The sequence below is a fragment of the Leptopilina boulardi genome, unplaced genomic scaffold (genome assembly GCF_019393585.1).
Source record: "Leptopilina boulardi isolate dan_hultmark-lab unplaced genomic scaffold, ZJU_Lbou_2.1 LbouV2_95, whole genome shotgun sequence".
NCBI lineage: Eukaryota > Metazoa > Arthropoda > Insecta > Hymenoptera > Figitidae > Leptopilina > Leptopilina boulardi.
The window spans coordinates 113,012-132,204 of NW_026138044.1; the positions used below are offsets into that span (position 1 = coordinate 113,012).

The 19,193-nt window shown below is 24.1% G+C and overlaps 1 protein-coding gene across 2 annotated transcripts; it reads left to right on the plus strand.

Annotated features, from left to right (window-relative positions):
* Nucleotides 1–50: 50 nt before the first annotated feature.
* LOC127290920 (integrator complex subunit 3) lies at nt 51–18,058 on the plus strand. 2 transcript variants are annotated; one of them, XM_051319761.1, is made up of 10 exons: nt 51–199; nt 2,875–3,473; nt 6,184–6,745; nt 6,841–7,036; nt 7,455–7,617; nt 10,431–10,976; nt 11,090–11,183; nt 11,247–11,614; nt 11,719–12,295; nt 16,017–18,058. In XM_051319761.1, the coding sequence occupies exons 1-10, from the start codon at nt 125–127 to the stop codon at nt 16,092–16,094; spliced, it is 3,258 nt and encodes a 1,085-aa protein (XP_051175718.1). In that variant the 5' UTR covers nt 51–124; the 3' UTR covers nt 16,095–18,058. The 2 variants fall into 2 exon arrangements, with proteins under 2 accessions (XP_051175718.1, XP_051175719.1); XM_051319762.1 differs by having other exon boundaries at nt 7,479–7,617.
* Nucleotides 18,059–19,193: the final 1,135 nt, after the last annotated feature.

Sequence of the window (19,193 nt, forward strand, 5' to 3'; positions counted from 1 at the left end):
TTCTACGCTTGAGCCGCGTCGTCACAACGCAGAGAGAGACCAGGGAGAGACGATCAGAATGCATCAGTGACGTTTTAAAAAGCCTCGTCTAGTACTTTGGGACGGGCAGAAAGAAGCTTCTGCGATGGACCAAACGAAAACGCCAGTTTCTCGGCTTCTCAACACATCCTGCGTTGAGAATAAGGACGATCTTGAAGAGGTAATAAATAATAAATAAATAACGTATCGAGTACTATGTACGCCATTGTTTTGGCGACACCATTTTATAGTGCGGGGGCGCCACGTGTTTTTTGTCGTGCGGGAACTTTGAATTTTTTTGATTAAATAAAAAAAATATTTGCCAAGTGTTAATTATAATGTTAAAAACAAAAAAAAGTGGTTTCTTTCATTTTCTGTGATTGTTTTGTTTTTCAACATTGAAATAATTGTATTTTCAGTGTATTTACTTTTGTGGTAAAGGATGTATTTTTTTTCAAGTGTATGGGTCATTCCAGAAAGATATGGCAATATTTTTTTTTTTTTTTTGAATGTATAGAAAATATTTTTTATTTAATAATAATTATTATTATTCAATGCTTTTTTTGGGTAAAGTTTTTTATTAAGAAAAAAAATTGCTTTTTAGACAATTTTGAGGTTAAGAATGATACGATAAACAATGTTTTGAAAATTATTTTTAATATAATTATGAGACTTTTTGCAATTTTTGTTTAAACACAAAGTTTTTTTTATATAATATTTTGACAGTTAAACAAAAATAAATATATATATATAACTAAATATTTAAATTTTGTTTTCAAAGTGCTTTTTCCATTCATGGACATAAAAAAAGATGTTAGATAATAATTTTTTTAAGATTATTATTGAATTATTGCTTGTAAATATAGGCAAACATTGAAGAAAAAAAAACATTAATCATTTTTATGTCTTGCAGCATTTTTAATTTTTTTAAAACTGTTTAAAAACGATGTTTCTTTTTAATAAAACATTAAAAATTAAATAATTGAATGTAATTTAATTAAATTTATTAATTTACGATATTGTTTTTTTAATAGTTACTGAATCATATCTGAAATGACTCATTAATATAATATTTGTAATAATCAAAACTTGTGAAAAAAGTTTAGTTTTATTTATAAAAATTTTCTGAAGAAGATTAAATTCCTCTTTTATTTGTAATTAATGAAAAAAATGTAAATTGAAGGACTCGAAAGTTTAGCCAATTTCTGTCATGTTTAGTTTTGTTATTAAAATAGAGAAAATGTTTTTGTTTAAACAAAAATTGTTGCGTTTAAAAATACTTTTGCATTAAATTTTATATTTAATTGCAAAATAATTTTTAATAATAAAATTTGAAAACATTTTTATAATAATTCTAACCTCTTTAAAAGTTTAAAGGCGATTTTTTTTTCTTTAAAAATGTATTAAAGATATTAATGAAATTGTCATTAAAAGATTAATATCTTTTATTTTAATAAATAGTGTAAAATAATCATTATAATACATCCTTTAAACATTTTATATTAGATTTCTATTTTTGGGGAAATTTCTATTATAATACTATTAAAATATTACTTGAAAAGCATTTTTTGCGATAATAGTTTGAAAATTTTTGTACTTACTAAATTTAAATTAGTTAAAAATAACTAATATGATGAGAAAATTTTAGTCACCGACTTAAATAGTATTTCTACTAATTATTTATAGTTAAAAATAACTGTCAGTTAAATTCATTTTTAGGTTATGTCAAAATAACGGAAATTTCGGTAAATTTCTATTAATTAGATCAATTAGTCAAATTTAAATATAATTGTTCTATTTTTACTCATTTATTTTTTTATTAGTATTATTATTATTTTTATTTACTAATAAGTCGGTTTTTGCCAACTAATTTTTGATATAATAAGAAATTAACCAAAATTTTACTGAGTTATTTGTTATCGGTCGAACCTATTTCAATTCTATTATCAAATCAAACATTTACCATTGAAATATAAATTTTTAGAGAAATTTAGATGATTTTAGTTTTTTGACAAGAGAGGAAAATAATTAGAGGAAAATACTGTAAAATTATTTTGGAATTATTATTTTTTTTATATAATTCTTCCTATTTCCATATTCAAAAATAATTTTCAAAGATTTTGGATTATTTAAACAAATTTTTCAATAAAGAAGATGGCTGTTTTTTTTTTGTTTTTTATTTAAATATTATTTTTTCATTAAAGTTTATTTTAATATCGCGTCCTGGTAAAGAAAAAAACTTTTAATAAATAAAAACGAAGCTGAAGTACGCAACGTTTATGATAAACGATTTTTAAAGAAACAATTTTTTAAAATGAAAAATTCTATAATTTTTTGTCTGAAAAATATAATTTTTTTACAATTTTTTGATTAATGAAAACTACAAGAAATATTTTTTAGGCGAAAAATTATAGAATTTTTGATTTTAAAAAATTATTCCTTTAAAAATCGTTTATCATAAACGTTGCCTACTTCAGCTTCGTAAATAAAAACTAAAAAGCAGATTCGATCAAATAATTCAGATTTAGTAAATGGTAAATTTTATAAGTATTTTATTTTTTTTTTATTTTAAATCAAGTGACAATGTAAAGCGAACTGAGATGATAATTTTTAGTCACAGGCCTGTTTAAATTTGTATATCAGCTGTAAAGATTACTGTGTAAATTTACACGAATTTGCTAAGTGTGTTATATTAATAACTTTACATTTTTCGTCAGTCACTTAAATGTCCTTGATTGTAAAGTACATTTTAAAAAAAGAAAACTAACAAAAGTGTATTTTCAATTACACTCCAAAAGAAAAAAAAATGATTTATTTTAAAGATAAATATTTACAATATTTACTTTCTACTTTCAGAAATTCGAAAGATGCTATTTGGTACTGCAAAATTTAACTGCAGGACTATCAGAGAAAGAAGCGCACGACACATTAAATAATGCCGTTTGTAAGGAGAAAACATATGAGGAGGTTTCATTGGGATTACTCGTGGTAATTCTATCGGAACCACAAAATGCTGCCAAAAGTTACAGGGACTTAAATTTGATTTCAAAAGATGGCTTAAATATTGTTTTAAGCCATCTCAATCAATTAGTGTTGGAAAGATATTTACGATTAAATGATGTCGCCAGAAATCAATTACTTTGGTTATTACGAGAAATGATAAGAAATAGTGTTGTGAGTGTTGATACGCTGTGTTTAAGTTTATTGAGGCACGCGGCCGGAGGCGATACATCGCCACGTAATTTATTTCTCGTCGATGCTCTTTTAGATGTTTTTCAAGATAATAGACCATGGTTGGACAAATTTCCCATTTTAATAGCATCAATTGTTTATACTTATCTTCGATTAATAGAAGATCACAGTGCAGCACATTTATCAAGTCTTAGGCAAAAGGAAGTCACCTTTATGGTGAATCTCATTCGAGAGAGATTGATTGACTGTCTAGTTATTGGAAGGTATTATTTTATTATATCAAAACTTTTTTTTTTTTTTTTTTTAAAAAGAATTAAACCACTGTTTTTTGTTTTAGAAAATTTTTAAATTTAACCAAAAATTGACAAGACTGAAGTCCACAACGATTAGAAAACAAATTGTTTTTAAAAACTGTGAATTTTGTATGTAAAAAATATTTTTTACAATTTTTTGATCAACAAATATTGCAAAAAATATCTTTGAGATAAAAATTTATAGAAATTTTTCATTCAAAAAAATACTTTTTTAAAAATTGTTGATCATAATCGTTAACTTCAGTATTATTTTGTTTTGACGAGTTCTTTTAAAAATGTTTGTAACTTCAAATCTTGAGAATTCATCTCTAACACAAAACTTTCTCTATCTTATTGAACTCAACAATTTTCCAAACATTGACTTTAGACAACAGCTTTAAAAAGTGACTGAATTTTTTTTAACATTTGAGCTCAACTTTGCCGAAATTTTTAATTTCAATAATTTTCATAAGTGAGATTTAAAAATAATTTTAATAAAAATAATAATTAATAACTAAGTTAATTTATTAATTGATTGAATTTATTAAAGGTAAAAATTCCACTTTTTCGATTTTTCTTCTAAAGTAAATTGACTAAAACGACTTTATTTGCGCCTAAAAGTCAATCCAAGGCCTGCAAATTAAAATGGAGTAGCTAAACTCATTTCTTAATATTGCATAACATAGAATAATTAATTAATCATTCATTATAATTAAAAAACATAATTACTATCTTTGATTTAGGGTAATATTTGAAGATAATTTTAATTATTCTATTTTTTAGGGTATTTCCTTGCATTCAGAAAAAAATATTATATAACCTTTCGAAGAATTAAAATGTTTTTCTAAATTATATACTTTAGAAGAAAAAAATGACGATTTACAAGGAAAACATTTTTTCTTCTAAAATATATAAATTAGTATTTTAGTTCCTTGAAAGGTAATATAATTTTTTTTCTGAATTATCTAGCAAGAGAAAACCTTAAATTTTAATTTAATTAATTAATTTTATTATTTGTTTGACTAATTGAAGAAAAATTGGATATTTTTATAAAGAAATAAGATTGAAATTTATTTATGATTTAATTTTTATAAATAATACTTGAAAAAGTTTTTAGGAAAAAAATAATTGAAATTTTACTAAATATCTATTTTACTGAATTTTAAACCTGGAAATTTTGTCGTATGAATTATTGTTTTTTTTAAATTAATGAAATTAAGTAATTTATTTTTTAATAATTATAATTAATATTCAATAACTTTTTATTCAATTATATGGCTTTTTAAATTATTTTATTAATAATTAATGTTGAAATATTTATTACCTAACTAATTTAATTTGTTATATAAATATCAGGCGTCGAAGTAACACACTTTTTTATACTTTTTTACTACTAATTTTGGCCAAAAGTCACTGAATGCTAAATTTTTCAAAAAATAATTTTAAAAACGACAGAATTTTAAATTTTAGCGAATTTTTTGATTTCTAACAGTTGATGATTTATTATGGGCCGCGTGAACTACTGCTTTATATAATTATTTTTTACATGAATTTTCATTTTTTAAAATCGCATTTAACATACTTTCTTTTTAAACGACCTTTTACTCAATAGAATTTTAAATTTGTCAAAGTTTTTTTTGGCAGAATTTTTATTTTGCAAAATTACCTATATTTACCAAACTGTTTTTTTTTAATTAATTCTAATTTAACCAAAATTCAGATAATAATTGAATTTTAGAGTATTTTTAATTGAATGTTTTAAATAATTGAAATGCCAAGATCTTGATTAAAGTTATTAGAAATAATTATTTCAACAAAAAATTTGTATCATTTTTAATAATAATTGAATTTCAGGAGATTTTGAATTAAAATTTTTGTAAATTAGAATTGCTGAAAATTATTAACAAAGTTTCAAACAGTAATTGAATTTTACTGAATTTTTAAATAAAAAATGTTTTATTTCATTGAATTTTTGAATAATTGGATTGAAATTATTAATTTAGCAAAGAATTTTAGATACATATTTTAGAAATAATTGAATTTTCGGAGGACTTTTAATTAAAATTGTTGTTTTAAAATACTAAATATTTTATAGAAGCTTCCGATTCCAAGTTCAAGGATTTAAAAATTCAAATTACTCAAAATTCTACTGAATGAGAATATTAATAAATTAAAAATAGGTTAAATTAGAATTCTTTTCAAGAAACAGTTGGGTAAAAAGTTGGGTTTTGTAAAAATAAAAATGCTATCAAATAAAAATTCGGTACTTTAAAGTTCCGTTTACATTCGTTTAAAAAAATTTTCTAAAATAAAAATTTATGTGAGAAATCATATTTATGGAATAATCATACGATTAATTGAAATTTAATAATAGGCAGTTTTTTTTAAATAATCAGGAGAAAAATGATGTTAATTTTATTTCTCAGAATTTTTCTTTCAATTTTTTTAGACAAGAAAATATTTATACTTTAAATTTTACTTCATTTTTAAGGATGACACTATTTTGATACTTTTTTTTTTAAATTATACTTTTTCATACTTTTCTTAATCTCTTACTACGCTTCGAAGCCTGAAATAATAAATTTAGAAATTGATATTAGAGATTTTAACAATAAGTAAAATAATTTTTCGTTGTTAAATTGTAATTTCTGAATAATAATTTAATTTTCTTCTCCTTCAGGGATCTAGTACGCTTATTGCAAAATGTCGCAAGAATACCAGAATTCGAAGCATTATGGAAGGATCTACTGCTTAATCCGAAGTCGCTTTGTCCAAATTTTACAGGTGTATTACAACTTTTACAAACAAGAACATCGCGTCGATTTTTACAGTCGCGACTCACACCCGACATGGAGAGAAAGTTGGTATTCCTAACGAGTCAGGTGCGTTTCGGCAATCATAAACGATATCAGGACTGGTTTCAAAGGCAATATCTCGCCACCCCCGAATCTCAATCATTAAGATGTGACCTCATACGTTTTATCGTTGGCGTCATTCATCCCACGAATGAACTATTGTGTTCGGACATCATTCCCCGATGGGCAGTTATTGGTTGGCTTTTTACAACTTGCACATCAACCGTTGCAGCAAGTAATGCAAAATTGGCTCTCTTTTATGATTGGCTATTTTTCGATCCCGAGAAAGATAATATCATGAATATTGAGCCGGCAATTTTGGTTATGCACAATTCAATGAGATCACATCCTGCTGTCACTGCCACACTTTTAGACTTTTTATGCAGGGTAAAAAAAAAGAATTTTTCATTTTTTTTTTTTTTTTTTGGCAAAAACAAAAAAGTAATTGGAAGAGCAATAAAAAATGATTATTAATTTTTCAGATAATACCAAGCTTTTATCCAGCGCTAACGGAAAAAGTGCGTAATGGTATATTTTCATCATTGAGACAAATTTTGGAAAAAAGAGTTTTGCCTACACTAAATCCATTGTTTGACAGTCCAAAATTGGATCGAGAATTACGGACTAAAATTAGAGAAACGTTTAAAGAATTTTGCCTACCACCAAACGCTGATATTGGTGAGATGTTTTTTTCTTAATAATTAATGTTTTTTACACTTGCACGTGGTATATTGTTTTTAAATTGACACGAAAAAAAAAATTGTGTGTAGAGTGTGAATTAGAATAGCCTTGTCATATTAGTTAACTATCATTTTTTTTTAAATACTGCACTGGTGGTACATCATTATTATATATTTTAAGAAAGAATTGGATAGTTTTTTTTATTTAAAAAAAATAACTTGGACCAACGTTTGTTTGGATTTTATTTATTCAATTCTTTCTTAAATCATTTTGGTGGTTTTTTAATCAATTGCTTTCATTTGTTTTACCCACAACTAATATTTAGTGCATTAGGAGAAATTGTTTTAGCACCTCCATTATTGAGCACCATCACAACGCTTACTAACTTTGGTTTTTGCACGATGTTCTTAAACAGGTAATAAGCTTCAAATATATTCAGGTAAAATGGAGGAACTTAGTAAAGATCTAAGTCCAGGACTGATGTTGGAGAATACGGGGAACGCAATGACGGAAAACAATCATGTGGGAGGTGAAGCCGAACCCGCCTTTAGCGATGAAGAAGAAGAAATGCCCTTGAGGTGTGTAACGAAAAAAAAAATTGTTTTCTATTTTTTTTTATATATTAAATTTCATTTCTTTTCTAAAACAGGGTATTGATTTGAGTTTAAAATTATCTGAATTTAAATTTCAAATTATCAAATTCAAATTAGTTTCAAATTAACCGAATTTTAATTTATCTAAAATTTAAATTGATTTAAGTTTTATATTATTATTTGTATTTTAATTTACCCAAATTTTGATTGGCTTAAGTTTTTTTTTATGTAAAATGCAATTTATACCAAATTTAAAACTATTAATGCTTCAATCAATGATGAAAAAATTTTTTTTTATCACCTATTTGTCACCTGTTTTCAAGAGAAAAAAGGTACTGCGATCGCTATTCCGGTAAAAAGAGTAAACTATAGTAGGAAAACACGTTTTTCTAACTTTCAATTATTAGATTTCTATTATAATTCATTAAATTCATTAAGAAAAATTTTTCTCAGGAAAAATTTTGTAATGCCAAGGCAGGCCTTGGATTATACGACTTTTTTTCGAAAATACGATTTTTTTTCGACTTATTTTAATAAAATTCTACTTTTTTTGTACATTTTTTAGAAAATTTTTAAACAAAATACAAATATTTTTCAGGTTTTCTTTATTTCAATTATTTAACAAATTTGTAACTAGAATTCTTCTCTAAATTAATTATATTTAATAATTTTAATACAATTTTATGAATTTATGAAATTCAATAATTGATTAAAACTAAAAAAAAACAGCAAATAAAATTACCAAAAATTTCAATTTAAAATCACTTAAAATTCAATTATTTTCAAAAATATGAATTGTAAATCTTTGAAAATTCAATTCTTTTTAAAAAAGGTTATTTAAAATTATATGATAAATTATTTTCAATTCTGTAAAATTTAAATATTGTCTTAAATAGTTAACTTTTTCAAAATCATTTGAAATTCAATTATTTATAAATAAAATTTCATCTGTAATTCTTTCAAAGTCAATTATTTTTAATGATTTTTATAATATTCTTTGAAAATTCTATTATCTGAAAGCATTCTCCATTTAAGAACTTTTGAAATTCAATTTTTATCTGTAATTTCTAATAAATTCTTCAGTAACAGAATTCACCAAAAATTTCAATTAAAAATCACTTCCAGATCAATTATTTTCAAAAATATCAATTGTAAATGTTTGAAAATTAATTTTAAAAAATGTTTTCTAAAATTATTTTATAAATTATTTTCAATTCTGTAAAATTGTCCAAAATTTTATTGTCTTATTGTCTAAAATTTATCAAAATCTTTTGAAATTTAATTATTTCTAAAAATTTTAACAGTAACTTTTCCAAAATTCAATTATTTTTAAATAATTTTAATATTTCATTAAAAATTCAATTATTTAAAAAAATTTCAAGTAAAATCTCTAACATTGAATTATTGGTAGAAATTTAAAAAACACTAGGTACATCAGTTTAAATTTACAGACAATTTTTTTAAAATTTAAAATCTTTTGCTATTCAATTATTTAAAAAAAATAAATTTAAAAATCTGTAAAACTTAATTATTGGCCGAAATTTTTTTTGCCCATTAAAACTAAAAAGTATGCCAAAATTTTTAACCCGAATAAATTGTTTAGGGTCAATTGGGGTAAATGGGGACAAGAGGTTTTGGAGCTTAATTTACAGTTTTAAAATGAAGTTCAACGTCAATATTTTAACCTCAGATCACCTGCAAGAGGTTTTGAGTATTGCCAAGCTTTTATCTTGACAATTGGCAGCAAGATAAAAAAAATTATCGCTCAATGCATAAAAACTTGAAAATCAATATTTTGTCGAGCATTTCAAAGAAAACAGACTTAAAAATCATACCAAATTTTTTTCTTATTCCTTATGTCTCCCATAACAGAAATTCACTTGAATTTTTGATTTTTGTTAATTTGGTTAATAATGACAAGCTGTCCCTATTTACCCGGAGTTTTCAAATTTTTGGGGTAAATGGGGACAGCTTGTCATTATTAACCAAATTAACAAAAATAAAAAATTCAAGTGAATTTCTGTTATAGGAGTCGTAAGCAATAAGAAAAAAATTTGGTATGATTTTTAAGTCTGTTTTTTTTCAAATGCGAGACAAAATACTGAAATAAAAAAAAATTAAAAAAATAAAAAAAATTTCAATTGGTTTAACTACTATATATCTACTACAAATTTTTTTTCAAGTTTTTTCATCCCTTAATACAGTAATATACTTAAGGAAACTTTTTTCTCAAAACTTTCTTATTAACTATGCTGTCCCCATTTACCCCAAATTTTATGAAATTTTCTAAATCTTGGGGTAAATGGAGACAGTCAGTTTCATGCGTTTAAAGCTTATCTAAATTGTTTTCTGCTGCATAAAATTAATTCTGGGAACGTAAATAACAAGTTAAAAAAAATAAACCCACAAATGTTACCTTTTAAAGGAAAAAATTTACGTAATTTGTGAAAAATAGCGATTTTATCCCCATTTACCCCAACTGACCCTATATCATACTTAAAAAAAATTTTAAAATGAAACTTTAAAAATGTTTTTAAGAAATTTGTCCTACTTAATCAAAATTTTGAAAATTTGTGTTAATTCGAATTAATGAAATGAATTTAATATATACAAACATTAGTTATTTAAAATAAAATAATTAGCAACTAATTATAATTGGTTAAAATAAAAAAAGTCAAGTTTTTCAACTTTTTCCGGAATGTAAATCGAATAAGGAAATATCAGGAAATTGAAAAAATGTATTCTTATGGCAATCCTGGAAAAAATATCTAATTTTGTATTTATATTTTTATTTACAGGATAGTGACAAAGTCTGAAGATACTCATGACGTTGACATCCCATTGGCAAAAGTGAAACCATTAAAAAATGAAAAGAACGTGAATTGTGTTTCAAAAAAAGAAGACATAACAACGCAGTTAAATTTAATTTTAGAGCCCGATGAATTGAAGACTGCAATAGAAAGTTTACATGTGGAAAGTGATAATGAATCGAGATGCCAAACAATGGAAAGGATAGTGCAAATGATTGTTGAAGATGAAATTGACACTGAAACAATACCGGCATTAGCTACTTGTATTTCTTCCATTCTTACAACGCAAATAACAGCTGACATATTTCCCGCTGATAATCTTAATGAAGAAGCTTTTGCCGACAGTATAAGTACACCACTATTTGTTATGTTTAGAAATCAATTTCAACTTTGCAAAGAAGTTGATAATCGAAGAAAATTGTTAGCGAGAGTATTAGCCGAGATACAATTGATTCAACCTAGGATAGGTTATCTTCTCTTGTATTTTTTGAAAGTCTGGGGTAGAGAAGAAGAGAAACGAGAAGGCGAACCAAGGTAAATATTTATAAAGAAAAGAGTGGAGAATTTTATTTATCTTTAGAGAATCTTGAAAATTTTTGCCTTTTTACATTTTATTCATTGTTTTTTTTTTTTGGTTTTTTTCGCAGCAACGTATTGAATGACGTGAAAGCGTCGGTGTACAAGGATTTTTGTTCTCAACGAGAGAAGAAATTGGATTCTTGTTTAGTAACTGATTTAAAGGTAAGTTTTTATTATTTATTGAAGATTTGATGTTAATAATAAAATTTGATTTTTATTTTTCAGCTCTGTCATGAAGATAATATACCATTACTATGTTACCTTGTACCTGATGTTTATACGGAATTTCAAAATGTAGCATTGGGAAATGTTAATCTTTTACATTTAGTTGTATCGACTGTTGATCCATGTCAACTACAGGATCTAGTGTGTCAAATAATGCAGGGACATTTAAAAATGCTTAAGAAAGAATCCTTTTCATCTCTATTGACAGCGAGCTTAAATTGGGATACTTTCGAGCAATATTGTTTTTGGCAATTAATATTTGCACACGATTTTCCCATTGACTATGTACTTCCAATTTTACCAAAACTTCAATTTAAGGAAAATGCCGAAGCACTCACTTCAATTCTATTGATGCTCAAACAAGAAAAGTAAGTTTTCAATTAAAAAAATATCAATTTTTATTATTATATTATTATTACTATTAAAAAAAATGGAAAGAACAAAATTTTTAAAAAATTGATATTTTTCTCAGACCTTCGTTGGAATTATTGAAGCAATTGTTTACGCGTCAAAGTGCGGACGGTGATATGTTTGTTGCGTCGGCACTTCGATATTGGTGTCGTGATTATGAAGAGAAACTTGGTGAACTTTTGGCAAATTTATTGAGTACACGATATCCTGCCACAAGTCCAAATAAACGAAAGCGAACAGGACCAAAGCAAAATCAACAGTCGGGTCCACCGTCTGGTGAACAAGTTCTTGGTCATTTGGATCAATTGCGTCAGCAATGTTTGTCAGCGACGGAATTACAATTATATCAATCGGAGGGAATGCAACGTGCACTACAACAAGCGCAAGCTGCAAGTAGTGATTCATTGAGAAAAAGTTATGGTGATCTTTTTGCTCTTGCTGAAGTTAATGAAGAAAATCAACCACCGCCACCACCACCGCCAACAAGCTCATCGAGAAAACATACGTCAACATCAATTGGAAGTAGTACAGCCAAGGAAAATTATCGACGCGCTGGTGCCAGTACAAGGGAAAGAAATGCATTCAAGAGACAACCACCACGTGACAGAAATTCTGAGAGTAGCGAGCAAAGCAGTGAAGTGAGTTTCATTTTATTTTATACATTATAAATATCCCCCCATCAAAAGAGGAAAAAAAACATTATTTTGAATTACCCCGTGGAACTGATTTTATAAAGCAAGGTTGTTACAAGTCAGGGAATTTGAAAAAATGTTTTAAACCTGGATTTGCTATTATTAGGTATCTAACATGTTCATGTATTAAAAAGAGAGACCGGTGAAATTTCAACTCATCGAAATTAATGTTGTTAAGAGGTATCAATTTTTTTTCTGTCATTATTTGGGATCTAAAATAATTGTTAATTATCAAATTTAAAAAAAAAAATGTTTTTGATTGTTTAGAACCATGAAAAAAGCCTACAAAAAAATTACCGATAAAAAATAATAAAAATTGTAGAAGAAGTTGAATTTTTAAGGATTAATTGATAAAATTTAAACCAAACATAATTGGTTTGGTTTATGGGTAACAATTTTTTTTTTATTTTTTTAAAACCTGAAATCATATTTCACTATGAAAAATGAAAAAAAGTAATTTTTAACAATTGAATTGAGTTGAATTCTCCTTGAATATATATATATTTTTTTACCTTGAAAATAAAGCGTCTAAAGTTCCGAACGTTCAAATGAACGACATAAATTTTTTTTATAAATTACTACAGCAATGAAAAAAAAAATTAAGGTACATTAGACATTTAATACATTATTATTTTTGAATACAGAAAGCAACATTTTATAATAAAATTTGAATTTAAAAAAATAGTAAATAAATTTTTTGTTCATTTGAACGTTCAGAACTTGTGGCACATTGAAAATATTTAAATCATTTTGAATTTTAAAACAAAATCTTGAATTATTCAAATTTGATAAAATAATATAATTATAATTTAAAATACTACAAAAATCTCAGTTTAAATTAAATTCTTACACTTACCTTACTCAGGATTGCTACAGGAGCTGGAAAACCTGGAAAAGTCATAAAAATTTAAAAATTTTATTCCACTTAATATTTAAAAACAAATTTTTTTTTGAAAAATGAGTAATATTAAGTTATATCCACTTTAACGATTTAAAAATTTATTAATATATTAATTAAGTAAATATTATAGGCCAATTTTTCCACAAGAAACAGTTAATTTATTATATATATGAGGCATTCTCTAAAAACAGCCACCCCAAAAAAAAGTTCTTGGATTGACTTGATACTTTGGTAAATTATTGTCCTTTATGAAAGTATCAAAATCTCAAAATATAAACTTATTTTTCAAAACAGTATAAAAAGTAGAGGGGATTGAAGTTTTGATTATTATTCAGGTAACACGGTTATTTTCTAATTCGTATAGTTTTTGCAAAATTTTATAGATTTTAATTTATCATGAGGGTTTTTTTGCTCAGTTTTTCGAGTACTTTTCAATGTCTAAAAAGTTTTTTTCAACAAAAATTTTATAATAACCCTATTTTTCATTTTTAACCATTTTTTCCCCCTTAAAATATTTTATTTTTCTTTGAAAGCTGAGATTTAAAAAAAAAAAAAAAAAATATGTAAATATAAAAATGTGACAACATTAGGTTTAAGAGAAAATGTAAATAAAACCTATTTTTTTGCCCTGTTTTTTATATTTTCTCGACAACACAATGTTGTCCTATTTTTATTATATTTATGGGCGATTACACGTGAGATTTACATATGACATTTTAAATTCGGTAAATATTTTTTTTTTTGATCTTTATAGAAAAAAAAGGTTTACGTATTTTTTTATTTTTTTAAAAGTGCTCAAATTTTCGAGTTAGGATTTTTTAAAAATTTGATTTTTTCATGACGCTGAAGTTACCAACGTTGATTCGACGAATCAACGAACGAATTTTTCGTTTTCAGTTTAGTTTAAAGGCCAAGAACCAATTTTTTTAAATTTAAACTTCTTTATTTTGGTCCCAAATACATCCTTAAACACTAAAAATCCTTAACCAAGACGGGGAAATATTCAATCTGAGGAAAAAAAAAATTCTTTTCGTCGATTCAACGTTGGTAACTTCAGTATCATATTTTTTCGAGTTTTTTTTAAAATACACCTAATTTCAATTACATCTAACTCTAAAAGCATTGAATTTAGGAATTATGACCAAGATACAAAAAAGTTTCAGTTTTTCATCGACTTTCAAAATATGTTAACGAAAAAAATTTTTTTGAATTTGTTTATAAAAAACAGCGATTTTTTATAAACAAATTAATTTTTTTTAATTTAGGGGCGATTTAAAATTTTTTTTTTATTTTTACACACATTAAAATAAAAGGAAAATTTTGTAATAAGTTTTGGAGTGGGCCTGATGTTCCTTTTGTTTATATAATTTGTTTTAAAAAAAAATTATTTTTTTTCGTTTTTTTTTATTTAAATAAAATCGCTGTTTTTTATAAACAAATTCAAAAATTTTATTTCGTTAACATATTTTGAAAGTCGATGAAAAACTGAAACTTTTTTGTATCTTGGTCATAATTCCTAAATTCAATGCTTTTAGAGTTAGATGTCATTGAAATTAGGTGTATTTTAAAAAAACTCGAAAAAATCAGATTTTTAAAAATTCATAACTCGAAAATTTGAGCACTTATAAAAAAATACGTAAACCTTTTTTTTCTATAAAGATCGAAAAAAAATATATTTACCGAATTTAAAATGTCTTATGTAAATCTAACGTGGAATCGCCGTTATACTGCTTTGTTGGAAAAAATTTCAGCTTTCAAATAAAAATAACAAAAAAATTTTTTTAGGGGGAAAAGGAGGTTAAAAATAAAAAAATAAGTGTTAATTTTGAAAAAAATAGGGTTAAAAAGTACATGAAAAAATGGACAAAAAACCCTGATGACAAATTAAAATCCATAAAGTTTTTTCCTACGAAGTTTTGTATCTTTTTTTTTAATATAATGAATTACAGAACGTTAATATAGAAACTCAGTTAAATGGAAATTTTGTGAAATAAAAATTCGGTTAAAATTTAAAATTGAATTTTAAATTAAATTTTAGTAAAATGGGAATTTGGTTGAATAAAAATTGTATAACATAAAAATTCAGATAAATAGAATCTCCGTCATATAAAAATTTTGTAAATTGAGAATTCGGTCAAATAGAAAATCAGTTAGATGAACATTTTTTAAATGGAAATTCTGTTAAATGAAAGTTTGGTAAAATAGAAACTGAAATTTTGCGGAGAACTAAAAAATAGTATAAGAAATCGCTATTATGTGCCAGAGTACATTTATATTTCGTCAAAAATTACAAATTTTATGAAATAATTACAATCATATTGCCACAATATTGAATTTTCGTCAAATATATTAATTTTTTAAAATATTAATAATCTGTCACATAACAGCGATTGCTTATACTATTTTAATTTTTTTTTTATATTTACATGGGAAATCGCAAAAATCACATGACCTTAAATAAAAATTCTGTTAAACACAAATAAGAATAATTAAAATCTCTACCGCGTAAAAATCCGATTAAATATTAATTGTATTTTGTGAAATTCGAGAAACAATTAATTTACTTTTAAAAATAAAAGAATTAGATCAACTTTTTTTTTTTAAATTTGAGTTTCGAATAAAAAATCTGAGAATAGGGTGTTAACGAAAAAAACTAAAAGCAAATACCAAAAAAGAAATTTCAAGGGAGATCAAAATAAAACAAATATTAAATAAATGAGGGCCTATATTTAGTAAATTTATTAATTGATTATTTTTAAATTGCAGGAAGAAGAAATTGTGAAATCAAAACAAGCGAGAAAGAGAAGAAAGACAACGAAAAAGATAGATTCGGATAGCGACTGACCATCTAGTGTCTTGAAATGTCACATGGACCACTTGAAGTGTGTGCAGAAAGCTACGCTAGCCTTAAGATTGATAAGGTAGTATAATATACATAAATAGGTCAATGTAGTGAATCTTGTAAATAACGTATGTTGAATTCGATCATGAAAGGTTTAGAGAATCAATTATTATTATTATTATTATTATTATTAATTATTATTATTATTATTATGGAAAACAATTTGTCTATTGAAACTCTTGGATTATCAACTTGAATTTCTCGACTATTGTCCATTTATTTTTTAAGTGTTAAAAAAAAAGAAAGACTTATTTTCAATTTTTTCTAAATATAAAAATTAAAAAAAAATTGAATGTAAAAAAAAATGAATTTGTCAACGAAAAGATTGACTTGAATATTATTTATCAGATTGGTATTATTGAATACCAAAACTGTTTAAAAAAAAAATTTTTTTATTAGGAGTCGCTATCTTTTCTTATGACTGAAAATATATTAAATTAATAAATAAATTTCAATTTCATTTATAATAACGTTAATAAATTAAATCCAAATGTCGATCAAAAGTAGCATAAAAAAGTAAATTTTTATTGAATTATTATAAAAGTGAAATTGTTTTGTAAAAAAAAGACAACAACAACAACAATCTCAAGTTAATTAATTGAGAATTTAATGTTTTAATGATGTTTTATCATACTCATGAATTAATCTCGCAATTTAATGACACCGTTGCTTTTTTTCTATAAAAAAAAAAAAATTATTGTGTAAGAAAACAGTAAATAAAAAAAGGGTCCCCTAACTGTATTTTGTAACACCGATGTACCTTGATTCTTAAACTTGAAAAGCTATCGATCGAGTCGAGAGAAGAGAATTTTTCTGATTTCTATTTTCATTTTTGTTTTTTTAAATATTGTTTTGTAAAAATTATACTTTATACATTATTTTTAAATTATTGAAAATTTATTTTAAATGTATAGATTCTTTTTGTATAGAGATTTTAGTTTTTTTTTTTTTTAAATAATTGTCTCCCAAAAATCACATATCCTTTTTTTTTTTTTTTTGATATTGATTTTGGAATAAAAAGTTTTTATGAATTGTAAAATTCTTTTTGACATTGATCTTGATCTGATGAGCTTTCACTGTTGAAGTTACGTTTGAAAAATTGTATTGTACATTTTCTGTAAAATCAGTTAATCCAAACTGGACAGTTACATTTATATATTATGTAAGTTGTAAATAAATAAATAAATATATATATATTATATATATAAATATATTTAAATATTAAGATTGCGCAAGCTAAGATCAACAATAAATAAAATAAAGGGAAATCTCCCGTTGATTTTTTTTGTCATCTTCGATGTTTGTGTTATTGCAAAAAAAAAAGTTGAAAATACGTTTCTCGAATTGAAGTTTAAAATAAAAAAAAAAAAAATTATAAATGATACTTTTTGACAGTTGTAGAATTGCAAGAATGAGCGTGAGAATGAATGAGAAAAAAGAAAATATAATGTGTTTGAAACTATACAGTATATAGGGAACAGTGGAAAAAAAAGAAATACTACGATCGATAGCGTTTAATCGATCGCGAGTCTGTGTACAATTTATTCGTAAACGCGCAATGCAAAAAACCTTGTAGTTATGATGAACGTTATTACAAATTTTGATTTTTCTTTATTTTTATTTTTTTTTTTACTTTTAAATGTAAATATCGACGATATTATTAAATGATATTTAGGGCCATGATCATTTGGCAAGAAACTTAAAAAAAAAAAAAAAAAAATTAAATAGTTCGCGGTACCGAAAAAAAGTGTAAACATTTAATGTTTTTAACGATCTTGTACACATTCATATATACATGTAAATAATTCAATACATGGATAGATTATCGAATATGAACATTTAATGTTTTTAACGACCTTGTACACAGGATACACGTAATTGTAAATATATAGAGATTACCAAATAATATTGTCTCTTTCATTTTTTCCTAAAATCGCATAAAATTAATATTTAAACAATGTTTTTCTATATCTATCACTTCCCATTATTAATTATTATTACATATTATTGTTAATTTATTAAAAAATAAAATTAAAACAGGGATTGTTTGCATAGAAAAAATTTGTTCTATTGATTAAAAAAAGAAAAAAAAATTATATTCAAAACGCTAACTGATATTCTGTAGCTGTTGATGACATGTAACATGTTTTTAAAAACTTAAAAATTTCCATCATCATTTTTCGTAAAAATGTTCATTTATATGTAAATTATTTTATACAACCAAAAAGTAATTAAGGTTCTATCACTGTGAGGATTATATTTTTTTAAATAATGGTTTCAATTTTGAGAACAAAAATTATGGTTTTTTTAAACGTTAAGTGTAAAAAAATCGATTTTTACATGTCAATTTTTTTTATTTTAACAAAATTTAATTGGTTAATGAATATTTTACTGTAAATAACTAATGTTATTAGATATTAAATTCAATTTTATTAATTCTGTAATGAGAATAATTCTATAACAATATTATCAAGAAAATTTTTTTCGAATATTTCAGAATCGAACTAATTGTAAGACAAATTTTCAAAATTTTATTTAGGTAGGACAAATTTCTAAAAAATATTCTTAAAGTTCCATTTTTATAATTTTTTGAAGTCTGATTTAAGCAATTTATTCGAATTAAAAATTTTGTCATAGTTTTTAGTTTTAATGGTCAAGAAATTTGAGGCAATACTTAATCAAGTTTTACAGATTTTTAAATAAAATTTTTTTTCAAAAATAATTTTTTAAGAGTTAAAGTTGAAATTTTTAGAAATAATTGAATTTCAAAAGATTTTGTTAATTTTCAGACAATAATTAAATTTTACAGAACTAAAAATAATTTATCAAATAATTTTTGATAAAATTTTTTAAAAGTAATTAAGTTTTTAATTGATTTGCAATTTTAATTTTTGAAATTAATTCAACTTCAAGTGATTTTTAATTGAAAATTTTTGATGATTTCTGTCATTAAAAAATTTATTAGAAATTGCAGACAAAAATACAATAATTTGAAAGTTTTTTAAGTGAGAAATTGTTTTAGATAGTTGAATTTTCGAAGA

Bases quoted from the DNA above. Each gene is read 5' to 3' on its own strand.
- LOC127290920 (XM_051319761.1), top strand. From the start codon at position 125: ATGGACCAAACGAAAACGCCAGTTTCTCGGCTTCTCAACACATCCTGC. The intron at 7,037-7,454 runs GTGAGATGTTTT...GTTCTTAAACAG, and splicing joins ACCACCAAACGCTGATATTG to GTAATAAGCTTCAAATATAT. The intron at 11,184-11,246 runs GTAAGTTTTTAT...TTTATTTTTCAG, and splicing joins GTTTAGTAACTGATTTAAAG to CTCTGTCATGAAGATAATAT.